General features: G+C 40.6%; 1 protein-coding gene across 1 annotated transcript; it reads right to left on the bottom strand.

Moving 5' to 3' along the window:
- Window positions 1-819: 819 nt before the first annotated feature.
- znf821 (zinc finger protein 821) lies at window positions 820-19,440 on the bottom strand. Its single transcript, XM_051939657.1, has 6 exons — window positions 19,301-19,440; window positions 9,921-10,052; window positions 9,661-9,779; window positions 7,442-7,540; window positions 6,139-6,322; window positions 820-4,262 (listed from the first exon to the last, which is right to left on the bottom strand). Exons 1-6 carry the CDS (start codon window positions 19,302-19,304, stop codon window positions 3,649-3,651), a joined length of 1,152 nt encoding a protein of 383 aa, XP_051795617.1. The 5' UTR covers window positions 19,305-19,440; the 3' UTR covers window positions 820-3,648.
- Window positions 19,441-19,443: the final 3 nt, after the last annotated feature.

Here is a 19,443-nt window from a genome sequence, read left to right as displayed (position 1 = left end):
TTTTCTTGCCTGAAAAAAAATCCAAAAATTCAGCAAAAAAATTCCCCAATTTCTGAAAATTTGCAAAACCTTCAGGAAGAAAATTCTATTACTTTAAAAATTCCCTTAAAAGTTTTATTTTTTAAAAAACATCTCCCAAATTTTGCAAGAAAATTCTTGTAAATATTTTCAAAAAATGAATAAAAATCTTCCAAAAATCCTAAAAATATATAAAGTGATTCCATACAAATCAATAAAACTTGTAATATTTTCTTTAAGAACATTCACATAAAAATCTAGTTCTCCGAAATTTGTTGGATTTTGGTTGCTTTTTATGTGAATCTTCTTTAAGAAACATTTTTACCATTTCTTTCTTCCACCAAAAAATGTTCAAAGATTTCCCAAAAATGTTGAAAATGTGGACATCAGAAGTTTCACTGTGAAAATAGTTTTTTTTCTACATTTTCAAATTTTAAAACGGGTCAGTTTTGACCCACAGGATGACACGAGGGTTAATGTACTTATATGTATTAAAATCTAAATTTGGGAACCAGCTGAAAATTTCAGAGGAAAATTCAAAACATGCAAATTCAAAAAACATTTAAGAGCGCAATGGAATCTGAATTTCAACATCATTAAATATGTTTTAGTTATTTAATGTCACAATTATGCAAAAAAGCATTTCTGTTTAAATTTTAAATTTTGGTGGATTTAAAGTACAAAAACCTAAACTGATAAAGATATGTGCAGTAGTTCAGTAGATCTCACTCCTGTCTGAAATGACTGTGCATTTGTGTATAAAACAGGCAAAGAAGAGGGAAACAATGCTGGACACTGGCATTATAATAAACTCAATGTTTATTTCCACATTCTTTACCAGGTTTCATCGCGGTCTGTACATCTGTTAATCCAGTAACAGAGGATGACGTCCCCGAAGTGCCATCCAGTCAGAATGCATTGATACATCAGTCGTTAGCAGTTCAGCTCATTCATTTGGCCTTGTTCAGAGAGATTTATTTTGTAAACATGGACATTGAGAGAAAATCCTGATAGAATTAATATAGAAAGGCCAACATTTTCAACAACATCTTTTCTGATTAAACTGTAAAAAACAGGCAGGCATAAACTAACAGTAGAACACAAGCTCATATCGAACCATTCTAGGACAAGTGCAGTTTCACGACATGCAGTGCTTACCTAATCCATACTGAGAGAACCGCTCGTAAAGACCAGCGCCGCTTCAGAGTCCACAGTACTTCCTTTTGCGATAGTACGCCAGAACACTGACGCTGACGTTTTTCTGTCCCATTATTCCACTGCAGGACAAAGGGGATCACAGCACTATCAAAGAGCAACCTCTGAGAATACCCAGTATTCATAGTCTGAGAGAGGAGAAGAGAAAGAAATGACACCTGAAGCCTTTTTCTGAAAACAGTGATCTGCCCTTGGTAGAGTGTCTGTCATGAATAGGATGGCAGTGAGACCCTGTTGCTCTTATGTGCTGAACTAGGAAGAGAGAACGTATCTGAGAAGACAAAAGTGTCTCTAGAAAAGTCGCACAACTACTGAAATCTGGTACTGTCACATCATGGTCTATAAATGAATCTTATGGACCGGGGTGTTGAATCAAGGCTCTGAGCCCTCTCACTGAGTTAAATTGCCTGAGAACCTGAACTCTTTCCTTGAAGTCTTGTTTAAATTAAAGTCGCATTCTGCATAGTTTCAGTGAAAAGTGAATTCATTTCCCTTGATAAATAGCACATCTGTTGCATAGAGGTTTGATGCACTCCCAGAAAAGCCCCTGTAAGTCCCAACACATTTTTTTTTCTTCTTCTTTGTTAAATTTGCTGCAACAAACCGCCAGGTAGACTGACTCTCATCTAGGAGCGACTCAAACAGAACCACTACTCGTCATATTCGTCGAAGAATATTTCTGAAACTGCTCGTTTGACACTGTAAATGTTTGCATCTGGACAGGCGAAGTCAAATAAACTGGAGGTAACCTTACAGGCAGGAAACGAAACAAGGGATATCCAAACATGGCCTCAAAAATAAGCATCAAAACAGTTTTCTACCAACAAAGTACCCCAAACACTTTTACGAGAAAAATATATTCACATCATATTGCATAAATATGTGCTGGAATGAGGTTAATGAATATAGATTATTAAAATCTCCTGGTAAGGGCTGTATGTGTCATGGAATTAGCCCCTGTGCTCAGTAACGGAAGAAAGAAACAAAAAAAAAACACTGTTTTGTTGGCGTTCAAAATCATTTCCACCTGTTATGTGACTCAATAAATATGTTTCTGCTGACTTATGGATATAAAAAATAACCTAAATTTAAGTGGTATACATTTTTGAAGTTACTGCAGCTTTACAATTCATATGAATGCTACACAAATTGCACAAAGCAGAGGTTGCATGTATCTGTGTATGATTCTCTAGATATTAACAATAATAACCCACGTTCATGTAATTTACTCAGAACCAGGAAAACAAATGCATCTGTGAGGGCAGAATTCAAGTAACGTGACAAATTCTGAGGCGAACAGGTAACATATTAGGTACTGTTTCCTTTTGACCACCTAATGGAACATTTTAGCACAATATTCTTTAACGTAATGAGCCCGATATTTATAGAAGAGGTAACTAATGTATTGTACAGTACAATAACAGCAGCAGAGACTGAGTTTTTATGAGCCAGAGAAGAAGCTCTGTAACAGAACATAAAAAAAAAATAGAAACGACATTGGCAAAAATATTCGGAGTGTAAAGAAAAGAGATTGAAATCTTGGCAAAGAGAATGTAAAGAGGCGGCTGCATTAAGATGTACAACTCAGGAGAACGGAATGTTGCTAAACACTGGGCGTGTTCAATAGGACAAACATTCAGAGCTTATCAGCTAAGAAACACTCGAATCAAATGCTCTGAATTACAAGCATAAACAGCTTCAGTAAATGAGTTGCTCCTGCGAATGTGTGTGTCCTATAAAAGTGCCTGAATGATAAATAAAAACACAAATTGTGGAAAACAACCTGCATCCTCTGTAGTTGTGTACAGTACATATAGAGCTTTGGAAGCTTGGAGTTGGAACGCAGTAAGCCACAGGACAGAAAGGCGCGAGTACGGCGCCGGCTGAGGTAGTAGTTAGACTGAATATGAACTTCCCAGGGACCCATGGCAGCAGCTTGAAGAGAGAGGTGTAGCTACCAGTAAATCCGAGTCACTGGGTTGGCGGGGTGGACCAGAGAGGAGGGGGCTGTGGCTACAAAGTCCCCGCTCCCATCACTGAAGGTCCATGTGCAAAAGATTCTTTTTCCTCAAAGGAAGTGTAACTGCTCCTACTAGAATGAACTGTGTCCATCTGCTTGTCCACTGACAAACAGATAAATCTCTTTACAACATGCTCTTATGTCATCGTCCACATGATATGAAACATTCTCAACCCTGTTCCCAAGGTTTTCTAGACTTTAATAAATTAGAAATTGAAGAAGTGTTTGTTGTATTTAACAAAGCAGTTTGTGTGTGAAGCTGTTCCACACAGAAGAAGCTGGGAGGAAACCAGCTCGGAATGGTTCACTGGGACCACAGCAGCCTGATGGCGCAGTGCAGAGGTTAATGATGCTGCTAGAAGCCAGTCGATTTCCCCCCCAGTGGCCTGGTCCAATTAGGGCAGCTTCATGAAAAGACCATTATCAATGGAGGGGACAGGCATAGGGCAGGGGAACTGAAAGAGACTCATGTCTGCTGTCAGAGCGGCCATGGCGGCAGGATCGTGCTCTATCTGTGTCCTCAGAGCAGGGTCGATCTTCTCCAGGCGTCGCTTGATTCTCTTTGCCTCCCTCTCGCGGATCAGCCGAGCCTGCCTCTTCTCTGGCGTCTCGTTGGCCCTCTTTAAACGCATGGCCTCCCTGTCTCTCTGCAGACGACGTGCACGCTGCTCCTCTGTTTCCTGCATCCTCTGCATGCGTTTGGCCTCTCGGTCCCGCAGCCTCCTCAGCTCCCGCTCCTCTTCTGTCTCACATGCCCGCTTGTTCTTCTTCGCTGTGCGCTCGCGTTCCAGACGCTGCAAGCGAGCCTCCAAGGGTTCGTTCTTCCTGCGCAGAGCCCACTTTCTCATCGGCGACTGGGCCTCCACTAACTGCTGATAGGCCACGCAGCTGTTGCACACCAGCAGCACTCCGGCGGGATACACCGGCATAGGGCTCAGGATGTCAGGGATGGGAGGAAGGCCTGAAGAAGAGGAGTTTAGAGCATCGGGGATAGATGCAAGTGAAGGCCCTTCAGAGAGGAGACTGTCAGGCAGTGAAGGAAAGGAGGGTCCTTGGTCAGAGCCTGGACAAGGTCCTGGGCCAGAGCATGGTCCAGACCCTGGACCGTGACATGGTCTGGGCCCTTGACACTGGTTCATGATGTGACCCGGTCCCTGGCAGGTACGATGGGCTTGACATAGGTTGGGATTGGGTTCAGGCGCTTGACATGAGCGAGGACCCTGACACGAGCTGGGGCTGGGGCTGGGGCTGGGTCCTGGTCCGTGGCAGGGGTGAGAGCCGGGGCCCGGGCTGCTCATGGGGCTGCTGGAGAGGGACTGAGACAGACAGCAGGGGTCCCTTCCACCGACATCCATCCTGGTTGTGTCAAGGACATCTTTAAGCTTCTCCCTAAGACAGGATACAGCAATGATTTGATGCAGTCCCATCACTTCATCATGATGAAGGTGAAACACATTTTTTTAATGTCTGGAGGCTTTCATAGAAGGATTAGATTCCTAATAGAACATTTGTGCCTGTCTGAAACTGAACTCTTCCTGCTCAGTCTTCACTGTTTCACCGATCAAACGGTGTCTGAATGAGATACACTTGGAACATTTTCCCTATAAAGTTTAGTTTTCTTTGTTACATTATATGACTTTCATCCCCAGAGCTGATGAGCAAATCAAATTTTTAAATAATGAAAGTGATTTTATCTATTTTGCTTTTCCACAGCAAAGTCTGTAAAGCAGCTAGTATTGTAGCTTCGTATTCTTTTTAGCTGCCATCCAACAGCTTGCAATCACAACCTGGTCATACAGTCACAGATTTAGACAGAAGTCAAATTTAGCTGCATCTATCAAGCTGCTTTAATTGACATGATTTGAAACCATTTTGTCCAAATGGTAAAAGATGACTCATATCATCTTATTCATTTCCCGAATGATTTATTTCGGAGATGAACAAGGCTGTGTGTCACATCCTCTAGTGATAACTGAGAAAGACATTGAACACACGGCTAAAAGTAAAGAGGAGTGTTCAGATAACACTGTGAGACTAAAACATGTGTTCCAGATGCTTCCTAAGCTCTCATATCTAACCCTGTTGCTACATGTACATATGGAATATGTAGCTGGGTGGAGGCAGTCTCATTATTTACAGAATAACAGTGTAACTTACACTTATTTATTGGTAGCTGTCTCAAACATCATTAAATGGATTTTCTATACCCGTTAGAGGTGCATCTTTTCGATCTTCCCCCTCATTTCCTTTATATTTATGTTTTTGGGTTTTTTTCTAAACTTAGTAACACCTACATCTGCCAACTATAACAGCTCAAGACTTTGCTCTGCTCTGCTCTTTATGATTTCTCACTGCTTCTCCTTCTTCTGTGCGTCCTGACCTTGGCTGTGCTGTTTAAATCTGAAACGTAATGGTAGTTGCTAAGCAACATGCAAGTTTATTTCCATTAAATCTGTCATTCCAGTCCTAATTTTATTCATCCCTCATGTCTGCTTTCTGCCTAACCTCACATTTACACTCCTCCATTGTGTTCGACTGCACTGAACGAAAGACATATTTTCATTTATAACAGTCAGAATACAGTCTTTTTGATAGATTTGACCTTTTGAAAGACTGTGGTCTGCAATCTAATTATACAATTATTCAAAATCATTGTTTGACCTTTGATGTGGAATGAAACTGTTCATAAAAAAACGGTAACAAATATCAAGACAGAAAAATGCTACACTACGACATTTTATAGAATTTATTATTTGTCTTTTATCTATTTAAATACCAGAATTTAACCGTAATAATGAGTGTCTATTGATAACTTCACATCTTAAACGTTGGAATTCTTCTTTACAAAGTAAAAATAATCTGCATTGGGACCCGAGACGAGCTACAGTGTAGATGGGGTAAACCTGTTAAGTTGTTGGTGTCTGTGAAGCGTGCACCACAGACAGCGCAGTTGGAGAGGCGGTCCTCGGAGTGGATGAGAAGATGCCGTCCAAGTGAGCCAGGCGAACTCAGGGCTCGCCCACACACTGGGCACACATAGCTCTTGGTGTTGCTCATCATAGTCGTGTGCTGTTAAAGACAGAAAGACACGATGAGAACAAGAAACTGAGCACCACCGACATTAAAAAAAAAAAAAGACAACTTTTTGCTGCAGCTGCTTCTAAAAATTTATTAACAAACTGATCGACAATGGAATTGTAACTGTATCAAAAAGAGGGAATTGCAGAAAAAGTGAGGCCTGGTTTTGCTTTTGTGCCTCACTAAGTGCAAAGAACAACATAATGGACACAGGTCTTTCAAAATAAATGAACCTGAACAATATGATTTTGATGTTACTCAGTTTTATGACTGCAAAAAAAAATTGGTTGTAATGATGATTTATTTGGGGTAAAAATGGGACTTTATCCAAAACGTAATTATTTTTCTGAAAACAAATTATGGCATAGGCAACATTTTTGTTCTGATACTGAACAATAATGTCATGAATCTGAAATATAACTGAAAAAACAAAGCTGATTAATTTAAATTACAGGATATATCAAATCTTACAGATGATTTGAATCATCAGGTGACTCAACAACATCATTTACACACAGTAACAGTAGCAGTGAACGATCTTGTGCCACCGTCTGTACGATCCACTCGGGTTAAGAGAAAGACTTTGTTGTAGTTGCTCAACATTAAAGCAGCAGCATGCACATTTATCCATCAGCAACTTTGAGCGCAAGAACCACAAACTGAATGACATTTGGAAAAATCAATGTGTGAAGTGGTAATGGTGTGAATTATGCATAGTCAGAATACAATACAAAACAGTGAGAGAAGGTAAGAGTGTTCACCGCCACCAGTGAAGACACATTGTAAGAGGCGTGGATTATTGTAAAATGACGGTTCAAAAGACTAGATGAAGAAATGACCTGCACCACCAACGTTCTGGAGAAAGCAATAAAGAAATACATTGTATAATCTTCAAAATATTATCACTGGATGCAGCTAACATCAGATTGTCGTCACTCATAAATCAGCTTTGATTGATTTCGATTAACAACACTGCAAAACAAAAGACTTCTGTGCAGTTGCATGGCACAGTAAGCACTAGATGAGACAGCACAGTAAAATAAAGCTTAAGTTGCTTTGTTTTCTTGGCTCTGCACTAGATTAGGACCAGTGACACAATGTTGATCTCACCTGGTAGACATGGGAGATGAGCTTCTCGGGGCTGCTAAAATCCAGCGTGCAGAGAGGACAAACAAAGTTGTTGCCGTGGTCTGCCCCTTCCTCGCTCTCCTGAGGAAAGTGAAGCTCCATTAAAACACATTTTAGCAGCAAACTAAATGCGGCATAAAAAGATCACCTCAGTATTTTATGTCCAACTCACAGATCAGTTTTGGCCAAAGATACAATCAGATTCAAACATTTTTTGAGGTATTACATGCAATGAAACATTTCCTTATTTATAGAATATCCACTGTTGTATCTTGGCAGGTGTAACAGGCCTCTGTGAGTTCACTACCAGCTTCATATGTTTCTATCTGAAGCCTTTTTTTGCAAAATTCTCACAAAGCCCAGTGACTCATTAACAGCAACATGATGCTGTGTGCTGTCACAGATGTGACTCAAGCACAAGCTGAATTACAGAACATTTTCAAACAGAAGGTTCAGCCACAAAACATATTGACTGCCACCAGGGGCGTTTATTAAATGAAATGCTCGTCACTTTACTTGTTTTAAGAGCAACAGCGGTAGAATTTGGTTGACAAAAGTCACAAGTTGTCACAACTTACACAATTTCTCGATAATAATAAGACGTTCTAAAGTACTTTCAATGAACCAATTTTACTCAATTAGCCTAAGAAATAAAAATAAAAGTGGTAAATATTCAAAATGCATTAATAAAAAGGTTACTATTTGAATATGACATTCTATTTCCACACTTAAAGACCCCCTTAGAAGAAAATCTTTATTTTTTTTCCCATGCTAACATGCCATATTTTGTTTTTACAAAGCTAAACACATCGGGAGTGTAATAGGCAGTCAATGCTGTTGCTGTGCATGTCCACTTTGAAGCTGCAGTGTACTGGTGACTCACAAACACAGATTCAGACTTCAGGAGTTTCATACGCGTGACTTTCATTATCATTATTCTCCCTCAGAATTACTCCAATATACAACTTGCCTTAGAGTAGTTTTGTAGTGAGTGCAGAGGGTTGGCTGGAGAAAGTGATGAGACTTCTTAGATTTGCACATTTGAGAAGTGTAGAGTGGACGTCTAAGCCATTTTTTGGCAGTGAAAGAGAGACAGGAAACGTAGGGAGAAGAAGTGGAGGAAGGACATGCAGCAAATGTCCATGGCTGCTGCGTTTGGGGACTATAGTTCCTGTTTATGGGTTCACCTGCTCAAGCAGTTGAGCTACTGGGGCGCCCTGTCTAAGTCATTTTAGGGTTATTTTAATGGCAAAAAAAAATTCGAAATATGTAATACCGATACACAGAGATGAGGTTTTAGTGGTTGAAATATAGTTTGTGTCTTGGTTACAGTGTTTCCTGTTCTGCTGTATCTGCTCTTTTTCTCAGGTGCAACATATTAGCTGTTCATTAAGCTTTAACTAAACCTGGTAAAACTACATTACAATCCATACATCCATCCATCCATCCTGGAGCCTATCCCAGCTGACTCGAACGAAGGCAGGGGACACCCTGGACAGGTCACCAGTCTGTCACAGGGCTACATATACAGACAAACAATCACACTCACATTCACACCTACGGACAATTTAGAGTACCCAATTAACCTCAGCATATTTTTGGACTGTGGGAGGAAGCCGGAGTACCCAGAGAAAACCCACACATGCACAGGGAGAACATGCAAACTCCATACAGAAAGATCCCAGGCCCACCCCGGGATTTGAACCCGGGATCTTCTTGCTGTAAGGCGAAAGTGCTAACCACTTACGCACTGTGCAGCCCCTACATTACAATGACAAACACTATTACAAAACATATTAAATGCAGCATGGACATCAGATCAAAATTAGTATTCACATTAACAGCTGATTCATGCTTGAGAGCTGAACAAAAAAAAAAAATCCCATGGATGAACTCTATCACTTTCACAGCCCACACAAGTGTTGCCACAAGAACCACCTTATTTATACACCATGTATCTTGAAATAAAACAGGTGACTAATAATTAGGTACATGGGAGATCCTTTATGGCCTGTACTGTATCACATAGGTTTGAATTAATTCAAAATGAAGCAAAATTGTCAATACTGTCAAACAAATAAACAGTACCACTAAACACAGAAGAGCAAAATGGTGCGTTAGAATCACAAAAAACAGAGGTCAAAGTGGCTTCTCTTACTCCAGGACATTTGTTTGTTTGATGTGGGTAGTGGTCCTCTTACCTCTTTGACTCCCGCTCCTTGTAGGCGGCACTGCGTTCTCTTGGTGGTCATGTGGTCGTCGGCAGAGGTGTTGGAGGACGAGTCTTCACCGTGGTTGTCAGGGTCGCTATCGCTGTCTTCTATGGAGGCAAACACAGCCCTATCAATACAGACAGACAACAGAGCACAGAGCAGGGCTTACTCTCACTAACACCCGTCAGTCCGAGGACGTTCCTACAGAGTCCATCAGTCCTTCCCTGTCCCGTCCCTCCATCCTGTACCTGAGAGGCTATCCTGCCCTTGGACTTCCTGGGAGTTGTTGCTGCAGCATTCACTGTCTTCGGTGAATTCGTCCCTGCCATCCATGTTAATAGTATGTTGTAGTCCTGCGAAGCCTGAAGTGTGGAATGGCCCTGGGAAAAAAAAAGACAACAGCAGTCAGTTAGATACACGATTCTAGTGAGCACAAGAGATAAAAAGTGAGGAGTTCTTTCAGGGACACCTATTATGCTCGTAACAAGAGTCTCCTCACCTCTGATACAAGCCTAAGTGTTGCTTTGTGAAAGCTAAACCTAGAGGGAAATAAAAGCATAACACAAGAGGTAAAGAATATAACAACATTATGTATCATGTGATAAAGCCGTCTGTCCTCACAGATGTTACAGTACCACTTATATTGTTAATCAGTCCCTTTAAAAAAAGAGTTATCGTGTGACGATGCACAATTTCCTGCATACCATAAACCATGCAGGCAGAACATCCAAGCAGACAGATGCCTCTGTGACTGTCCACCATGGTGGCAGGACCTTCTGAGGAGCTGATTTCACGTAGAACAGGATTTTTAAAATAAGTTCATTCATATTATTTAATATGGAGCCGAGCATGCCAATAAATGAAGTCTGTTTTAGCACAGAAGTCACCTTTTTACCCTGAGTTTAATATCCAGCATATGAGTGCTTTATCTCCATAGCAACATAGAACAGCATCTGCTGTTACAGCATACCACTAGAAGGTATGAATTTTCAGTACGAGTGCGTTCACCTATAGATGTGTTGTTCTTGTATTGCCCATAGTATTAGGAGGACATCATAAACATCCGGGGCCTCTGAACTGAGAGCATGTTGTAGTTGATTAAGGACAAAATGGTAGAAAGTAATAAAGCAATACAATATGCTGACAAAGTGAAACCTACGACCACAGCAACACAGTCCTACAAAACAGAACGCAGCCCAGACAGTAAATTATTGATACAATTCTACATTTTCTCAAGGCTTTGGGGACAAGATATGGATGCTGAAGAATTCTCTGCAAAACTAAGCTGGGTTCATATGAGCCACTGAAACATTATGCATGCTAAGACAGACAGCAAGGCGAGCCACTGACATATATGCATGCACATTAACTTCATTTGCATCCCAACCCCCACTTTTTCAACACACATATACACTCGCAGATACATGTTAGCTGTTCTGCCAGCCATGCTGCAGTCCCATGGGGGAAGCAGCCTGCACTTCTTTTCCTCTAGCTAACTGCTTAGCTACTTGCTGTGTTCCTTTCTCTCAGCACCACCCACACAGTGAACAGCCTGGCTCTCCCCCTGTCCTCCCTGCTTAGATGTAGCTCTGACTACTTCCATATCTATACCATCAGCTCTGAGGGGGAGGATGGAGCTTCATACCATGACAGCCCATATGTGTCTCATTTATCTCCCTGTGATGCCACTCTGTCACATGGTAGCCCCTTTTTCACTTGCAGGATGAGGTTCAATCGCATCACTTTTGTTATTATTACACTTGACCTGCAAACGTGCATTTAACTGCCAACACTGGCTCTATTGGAGACGGTTTTGTTGAAGCTCCTCTGGCATCCACACACAAGAACATCCCACTTCAGATTAGCTAAAATTAATGATAGCTTAAAATCCAATTTTCATCCCTTGTGCGCTCTGGCTCCATTAACACAGATCAGAGATAGGAGAGAGATCCTGACTACATTACCTGAGACTGACAGAAGTAATTACAGCCTTCATCGCAATCCTAAAGGTATTGCGCACTCTCTCTCACTCCCTGTGTCTGAGGCTGACAGAAGTACAATCTTGAGGTTTGTCATTTTGCGAGAAGTTGGTGAGCGAATGCAGTTGGGCACTTTTCCCATAGAAATCCGAGCATTCATTAGCAGTGTAGAGTGGGGTCCAAGTATTGAACATGAACTACTACAACAAGCTGGCTCCTCGGCACATAGCCAGTGATTGATGTGTGAGAGATACCCATCCCCCACTGCTAAGGCTCTGTCTGTACATCTGTCTCTCCTTGCTCCCTCCCTCCCAGCCTCCCCCCCTCCCTCAGTCTCTGCCACTGTGATGTTATCTCTGAGTCTGTGTGTCTGTAGGCAGGAGGTGACGCAGTGTCTGACTGATCCAGACAAAGAGACAAACTCATCAGCCAACAGACACACAGAAGAGAGGGAGAGTGGAGAGAGAGAGAGAGAGAAGGGGTGGTGTGCTGGAGTGGGGGTGGCAGGGTGGTGGAGGGGGGTAGCGCGCAAAACAAAACAGACAAAAGATAGAATGCCAAAACTCTACTCAAACACCAAGCAATGGGGGTCCTGTTGAATTCAAAGGCCCCTCCTTCTCCTTTTCAGCCGCCGTCCCTCTCCAAAACACACACATACGCATGCAGACACACAACACCGTCTGAATCTGCAGGAAGTGATGGGGCCCCTGTCTTCCATCCACGCTCACGCAGGAGAGCGAGGACGGCGGGCCAGACATCTGATCAATTCTCACTCTGATTAACCGGTGACTTAATATTGCAGAAGAGACGGAGCGATTAAACATTTCGCCTCAAGGAAGTCTTTCTCTGGTTCGTTTGGCACCTGCCGTTAACCTAAAGTCTCACCGACAAACGCAACAAAACGTAATAACTACACAGGGAGACTACTCAGTCACCATGAAATCACAAGACATTCACATATAGTCAGCAAACATTTGGGTTGCAGAGAACACGTGAGGGGAAATTTCATACTTTGGGTTCAAATATTTGACAGAAAACGTAGTGTGAGAACATTCATTTAAATCTGTTCTGTTGACACTGAATAAATGTAGAAAAAAAATATATATATACACCCTAATTCTAAACATCCAAAAATATGAAACATTCTGAAATAAGGTGCAGATTGTTGTAATTAATACAGTTAACAGCTAAGCTTTTTCTGAGGGTATGCTTTTAGGACCAAAGCAATTGTGAAACCGCAGCAATACATCCTGATATAATGTTAAAGAAGTTAACGTGTCACTTGAACAACGCAGCCTTGTGCTGTAGAAAGGATGCACCACCTCCAGTCATAGTTAGTTCTCATAGAATGCAGTTCTTCTGGGTGTTGTTGTACATTAAATCGAGGAGGAACAATAAATAGCTAGACAGCACTGTTGTATCATTGTCTGGAATTCCCTGTGTGTGTGTGTGTGTGTGTGTGTGTGTGTGTGTGTGTGTGTGTGTGTGTCAGCCTGCCTGCCTGCCTGTCAGACTGTCTCCCTGCCTGTCTGGTCTGTCAGTCTGTCTGTCTGTCCGACCCTCTCGGGGGGGGGCAGCTCTGTGCATGCAATTCATACCTCACAAGAAGAGACAGGTAAAACAATCAAAGCGAAGCTGAGAGAAAGTCAGTGTACAAAAACCCAGCGCCTGAACTAACACTCCAGTGACACAGCGGGAGGCGAGTCTGAAAAAAAAAATGTTATGACATTTGTCCCAGCATGAAGCGCACTAACCTATGCCAATATGACATTTATTCCAGCCTCCTGAGGGTTTTCAGCTCCCACTCTGGACTCTGTAGGTGTGAGCTTATTAGCTTACACGGATTACTGCAGTCCACAAGTGCAAGATGTATTTCTAAGGCAGGTTAAACTATGTTTAGAAAAGAAGCTGCAGCATGTATTACTTCAGTAGATTACACTGGAAAATCCCTTCAGAGGAGAGAAACTTGTCTAAGATAAGAGGTCAGCATGCTGTCCAGCAACAGGATTCTGGCAGGAGGCCAGAAGTCAAGCGACAGCAATCTTATATCTACTCAGGGGTCTCCCTAGAATTTCTGATCTGTGTTTCAATTAAATCAATTTATACTTCGGATAAATCTGAGGCTATTTGTTAGTGATAGAGAAACTGTTTGGCTTATAGAAGTCAAGAAACTGTCAGCAATATATTTCTTCAATCTCAAGGTCCCATCTTAAACAGCTTGTGTGAAGAAAAGTACAGACTTCTAAAATATCAGTTTAAATCCTCACATTTAAGCAGATGTCTGTTTGGTTTAGATTGTGTTGTTGCATTAAAAATGAGCTTTTTGCTTCAAAAATGGCATGTATTAATTACATCAATATGAAAACTGTTGCCAATTAATCGGTTAACCAATCATTTCAGCTCTACTACACTACATACAACTACAGGAGTAAGTGCTGCTGACAGTGTGCTGGAAAGCCCTGCATATGAGAAAAGCTGCTCATGGCCAATAAGCCACTCAGAAACACTAGAAGTTAATCCATATCAGAAATATGTATGATAGTGTCCACGCAGCTGTGGAAGTGTCGTTCCATAAAGGAAGACAGAAACGAAAAGATAGAAAACCGATTTCTTAAAATACAAGGCAATAGCACATTTATTTTATAAGGTTTAGGGCTTCTATTAGTTTTGCTGGTTTGTACTGCTTTTTCCTGCAATCCTGAACTAAAACTTAGACGTCACAGCAAACCAAATCAACAGCATACAGATCCACGGCATGTAAAAGTTGAAACACTTGTTCCCTCTGGTCGCAGTTTATCAGTGTGCTTGTTGTGATGGGACTCCTAAGCATGTTTCTTTTCAATGACTAAGAAGTATTTCTGCTAAACTAATCGACAGAGATAACATCTCGGAACACAAGCCAGAAACACGGTTGGCCACAAGTTCTGATGCAAGATCCTATCATATCACACTGGCTTCTTCAAAAAGTCTGCACACATTTATCATTTGAAAGCAAAGATATTAACATGAGTGTTGTAACAGAGGAGATGAAAGTCATGAGCTCCATTACACCACAACAGCATACAAGTCATGCTGTTTATCAAAGTAAGTAGCCAGAGGTGTGCGCATTCAGTTATTATCTGTATCATTCAGTTACTTAGGATTTTCCTTTTCATAGATAGTATTTTCCATGTGTTTTTTTTTTATTACTATTCCACTATATTTCTGTCTCTTATGTGTTCATACATGTGTAACTAGGCCACATAACTCCTCAAAGTGACGATTAAAAGGGGGGGGGGATCACTGATCAGTTACTGAAGTGCTCACACATAACAAAATAAAAATGAGATATCAAACACCACTCTGTTTTATGCAAACCCAAATCTAAAAATGTGTCATTAAATGTCATTTTCTAACAAAACACACCTGTGATGGCATGAAGACACATTATTTTAAATGAATTACAAGAGGTGGAAACCAACAAATGCAAAGGAATGCAACATATTCCTGTCAAACGGCCAGAGTTCATATGAAGAATGGACGTGATATGGATAAATAACTCGTGAAATAGTAATAGACAATACCTGGAATACCTACAGTCAACTTTGAAGGGGTTGGTCTGTTTTCGCCTGGACATATTATTGCCCACTCCCGGTTTAAAGAAAAAAAAAAGGAATCTCCCAGCCCCGGACGGTTACCTGAAACCAGTCCAGGTGTATTCCGCACTGAGGGTGATGAACGAAATAATAGGAAAACAATGTGATCTAAACGTCTACTCGATCCGCAATTTACCGAGCCATTTACCGAGGTAAAAAAAATAAGAAGAATCAAAAACGGGTAGAAATAAGAGTCACATTCTTGCGGGGTTTGTAAAAAGCCCCTTCTCCTGGGGATCGGGGGGTTTAAGATGATGTCCGAGCCCGAGCAGAGAGACGCCGAGCAGCGCCGAGCCGCTCCGATCCCGAGCCGCTGGCAGCAGTGCGCTCACTGCAGCGATGAACGGGCTCAGCTGATCTCCAACGTAAAGGCAGCGAGGCTTCGCCGCACAGCATTGTGGGATGTGCATGGACGACGGGGAGTTCATACTAAAGATACTGCGCTGCGTTCAAGTCGTGTAGGAGAAAAATAACAACAAAAAAACGATGATGGAAACCCTGTAAAGAGTTTCCAAAAATTCACCACCAGAGCACAAGCCATTATATAGAAAATTGGTCTAATTATAAAAGTAATATAAATAAAAATATAAATGCACTTCGCTCAACTTTTAAGATGTACTAAAATATACCTCTAGTGCAGAAAATTATCTCAATTCATTCCAAATAAACTATTATTTTGAACATTTTAAAACATATTAAATATTAAGTGGGTACATGTAATAGCACAGTAAGTCCTAGTAGTATTTTCAAGGTCAATAATAACCCTGAATGTTTAACTTTAATAAGTCCTTAAAGTGGAAACCGAACACCAGTAACCCAGCACTGCAAACGTTGGGGTCTGCACACATCCATCCCCATGACCACGAAACAAACCTCATCACTGATCAAAACTAAGAGATATCATTCAAAACACCTGAAGAAGGGGTAATTCATTTCTATTTTTTAATCTGTTCCCATTATTTTGCTAATTTGTCTCAATGTTATTTCCTACATTTTTCACAATATAGCCATAGATTCTTCCTCTTTTCATTTGTCTGTAGATGACGGTTGTACCTCGGTCTGTCCTTTGACGTTTAAATAAAACTCATTGACCAAAATAAAAACACAGCATGAGGATGGCGTTTTTTCCGACTTACACAAAAAGATAAAGATCTCATTTCAAGTGCTGTGGCTAGAAAATGGCTTAATTTTGCCAGTTATGCACCAACTACTTTTGAGCCGCTCAACTGCTGAAACATTTTCAATCTGAACAATAGTGACGTGTGGCTTTAAAAGACAACGATCAGATACTGTGACCAGCACAGACACACTCCTTAGACGAGTCACTGTAAAGGGCCATCTTCAAACACAGCTTTATTCAAATGACACAACGCCACAGATGACAAGACAAAGACAAGAACAGGCTGGTGCCATGCTGGATGTTTGCATGTTGGTTAGAGCCGCAGCCAGAACACTTGAATGTCCGCAGCTCAACCATTTGTCGTACTAAGAAACTGTTTCAGACAGCTTGGTATAACAGACAATATGATGGTGTGGCTGGACGTTTTGTATGAATGATGCCTGAAATGATCAACTTTACCAAACCCTTTAGGAAGAGCAGGACTACATTCACAAGCAGCATCAGAAACCTCATTAAGTAATGTGTGACTCATTACTGATTTCTGCTTTCTGACCCCACTCTCCATCTGCCTATTATCTTCTATTGTTGTGCATATTTGGCTGTTCCATGAGGCCCATTCTATTGTAGAGATGCTGTGTGTCGGAATAACAAATACTAATTTCTCTTTGTCAAAAAGACTGGATCGAGCTTGCTGTTTGCTGTGTTTAGAGTTATATTCATTATTAAATGAATGAATGTATTGTAGAGGACCATGACGAGAGATTGTTTTGTCATATCAATTGAATAAAATGTATTTCCTGCACTATTAGTCAAATAAAAGCCAAATTTTTAAGCATGTCTTGCCATGGGACAAACCTATACAAACAAAGCACAGCAGGGAATTGTACACCATAGCCTCAAAAAACTATTTATCTTCTGCATAGAGAAAGGAGAAAATGTTGATTACTTTTATCTTACATGAAAAATATACTTATCATTATATCTGATAGCAACACAAAGATCTTTGATAATGGTGCCTTAATTTGGTTGTTAATTAATTGTGACCAAGTTATACTTGTTAGTGCTCTCTGGTGGACAATCCATGCAATGACACAATGGTCATAATCATAAAATACATATTCAGATACTATGGTATCTGCGATGAGCTAACATGTATGCAAATTTTAAATAATTTCCTTATTTGATAGTCTGTCATATTAACAAGCAATAATGATATTTAATCACTGTAATAAATTAAATACACTAGATGTTTTTCTTCAGGTTAATACAACCATTTTTATGCCACCGATACAGCCTCATATATACTGTAAGTCAGCTACTTAACGAATTAGAAAAACAAACAAAGCAAACACCACATTACTTGAACTATAATTTAAGGAACAGAAAATCACGATTTAAAATTGCTGAGCTTCCAACTAGCTATGCAACAAAATCCAAAGCAATAAACCAGGAAAACAGCAGTACAATTCCTTTTCATTGCTGCATTTAAAGAAATAAGTTACATTAGACTGAACGTGTTGGACACACCTAATAAACGAAACAACATCTGTCCTATTTTCCTTCACCAAAAGAGCTGCAGTATTCAACAGTAAATCACCTATAATGTTACAAGATAGATAGAAAACCTGGGCAACCTCACAGTGGGATCCTCACAGTGGACTTGAAAGCACAATGGTTTTATTTAAAATAATTATCTACCTGATATAGTGACTTGTTTACAGCAGTTAACATTAGTCCAGCTGCTGTCGCTAAAACAAATGTCCACAAATACAGTTGCATCTAATTTATCAGTCCAGGAAATCGCTCAGTGTTTACCGGCACTGCCAAAATGTATTTATACTCAACAAAGCAGGGGAGTGTCACTGATACAGGTCATACGTTTTGGTTTACTGTTGCTGGAAGCATGAGTAATCGGTCTCCTGCTACTCCGAGCAGTGTGAATTTGAATGCTGTCCCAAAGTAAGCAAAATCCAACCACATTACTAACCTGAATAGAATCAAATCAAGTTTATTTATATATCAACTGGAGTTAACAGAAGTGCTGTGAATGTTTTTCAGACAAGCAGCAATTCAAATATGATTTTTTTTTAAAAAACAAGACAGGATAAAACTTGTAAAATCAATTTGTAAAAGAGAGTGAAATGAATATTAAAGGTAAAACAGGACAGTAACTTGCAAGGACAATTTCAAAAACATGAAGACTATTAAGAGCAATCAAAAGCCATTGAAAACATGCACCTCTTGAGATTTTCTTTAACATGTGAATGAGGAGAAACATTTCACTGAGAGAGCCGTTCTTAAGCTGCAACTGCAAAGATCTGTGTCCAAGAACACTTTTATAACGTTGCTTACTCAGACTTAAAGTCAAACTTGCCTTATCTAATAGTTAATAAACCATTAATCAAGCCCAGCCTCCAAAGTGATGTGGTGAATAGCACAGTAACAACAGCAGGTGGCGCTCCAAGCCAGTGGACTGCTAATGTCATAACATTGCATGTAGTCGTCATCACTGACTGCCACGAGTAAACTGACCGCAGCACGGCATTGACTGGGGTAAAAATGTACTCTTCCGCAAGGTTAAGCGAAAATATGCCATCTCAACAAAATAATCTCGTCTCGACATGAAATTAACATTTATTGAACAACAAACACATTACGAACGATAATACGCCAAATGAAAGTCACGTTACGCGCAATCATTTTAGGTAGTTAGATCAATGAGATAAGCTTAGCTAGCTGGCTAACGTTAAAAACCTAACATTAGCCCTTTATGGTTAATGCGAGAACGACGGAAGCGAATAAGCTCACTAGCAAGACGGCAATTAGTAAACAGACTATAATACAGTCCCCTAGCTACGTCGCTGGTGATAGTGAAGACATAATTCAACTATTACCCATGGTGTCCAGTGAACACGGGCATATCAGGTGGGATTCTCGGGCAGAGGAACAGACAGTGATGAAGTCCTCTAGTGGAGCTAACGTTACTGTACGCTGATGATAAACTTGCGCTTCTTTCTCAAACCTCTGGGAGATGTCA

This window comes from Acanthochromis polyacanthus, chromosome 2 (genome assembly GCF_021347895.1).
Source record: "Acanthochromis polyacanthus isolate Apoly-LR-REF ecotype Palm Island chromosome 2, KAUST_Apoly_ChrSc, whole genome shotgun sequence".
NCBI lineage: Eukaryota > Metazoa > Chordata > Actinopteri > Pomacentridae > Acanthochromis > Acanthochromis polyacanthus.
This window is presented reverse-complemented; position numbering and strand designations above follow the sequence as displayed.

Bases quoted from the DNA above. Each gene is read 5' to 3' on its own strand.
- znf821 (XM_051939657.1), bottom strand. The intron at 6,323-7,441 runs GTGAGATCAACA...TGTCTTTAACAG, and splicing joins TCATCTCCCATGTCTACCAG to CACACGACTATGATGAGCAA. The intron at 4,263-6,138 runs GTAGCTCGTCTC...TCCTCTCTGAAG, and splicing joins AGGTTTACCCCATCTACACT to GGCCTTCACTTGCATCTATC.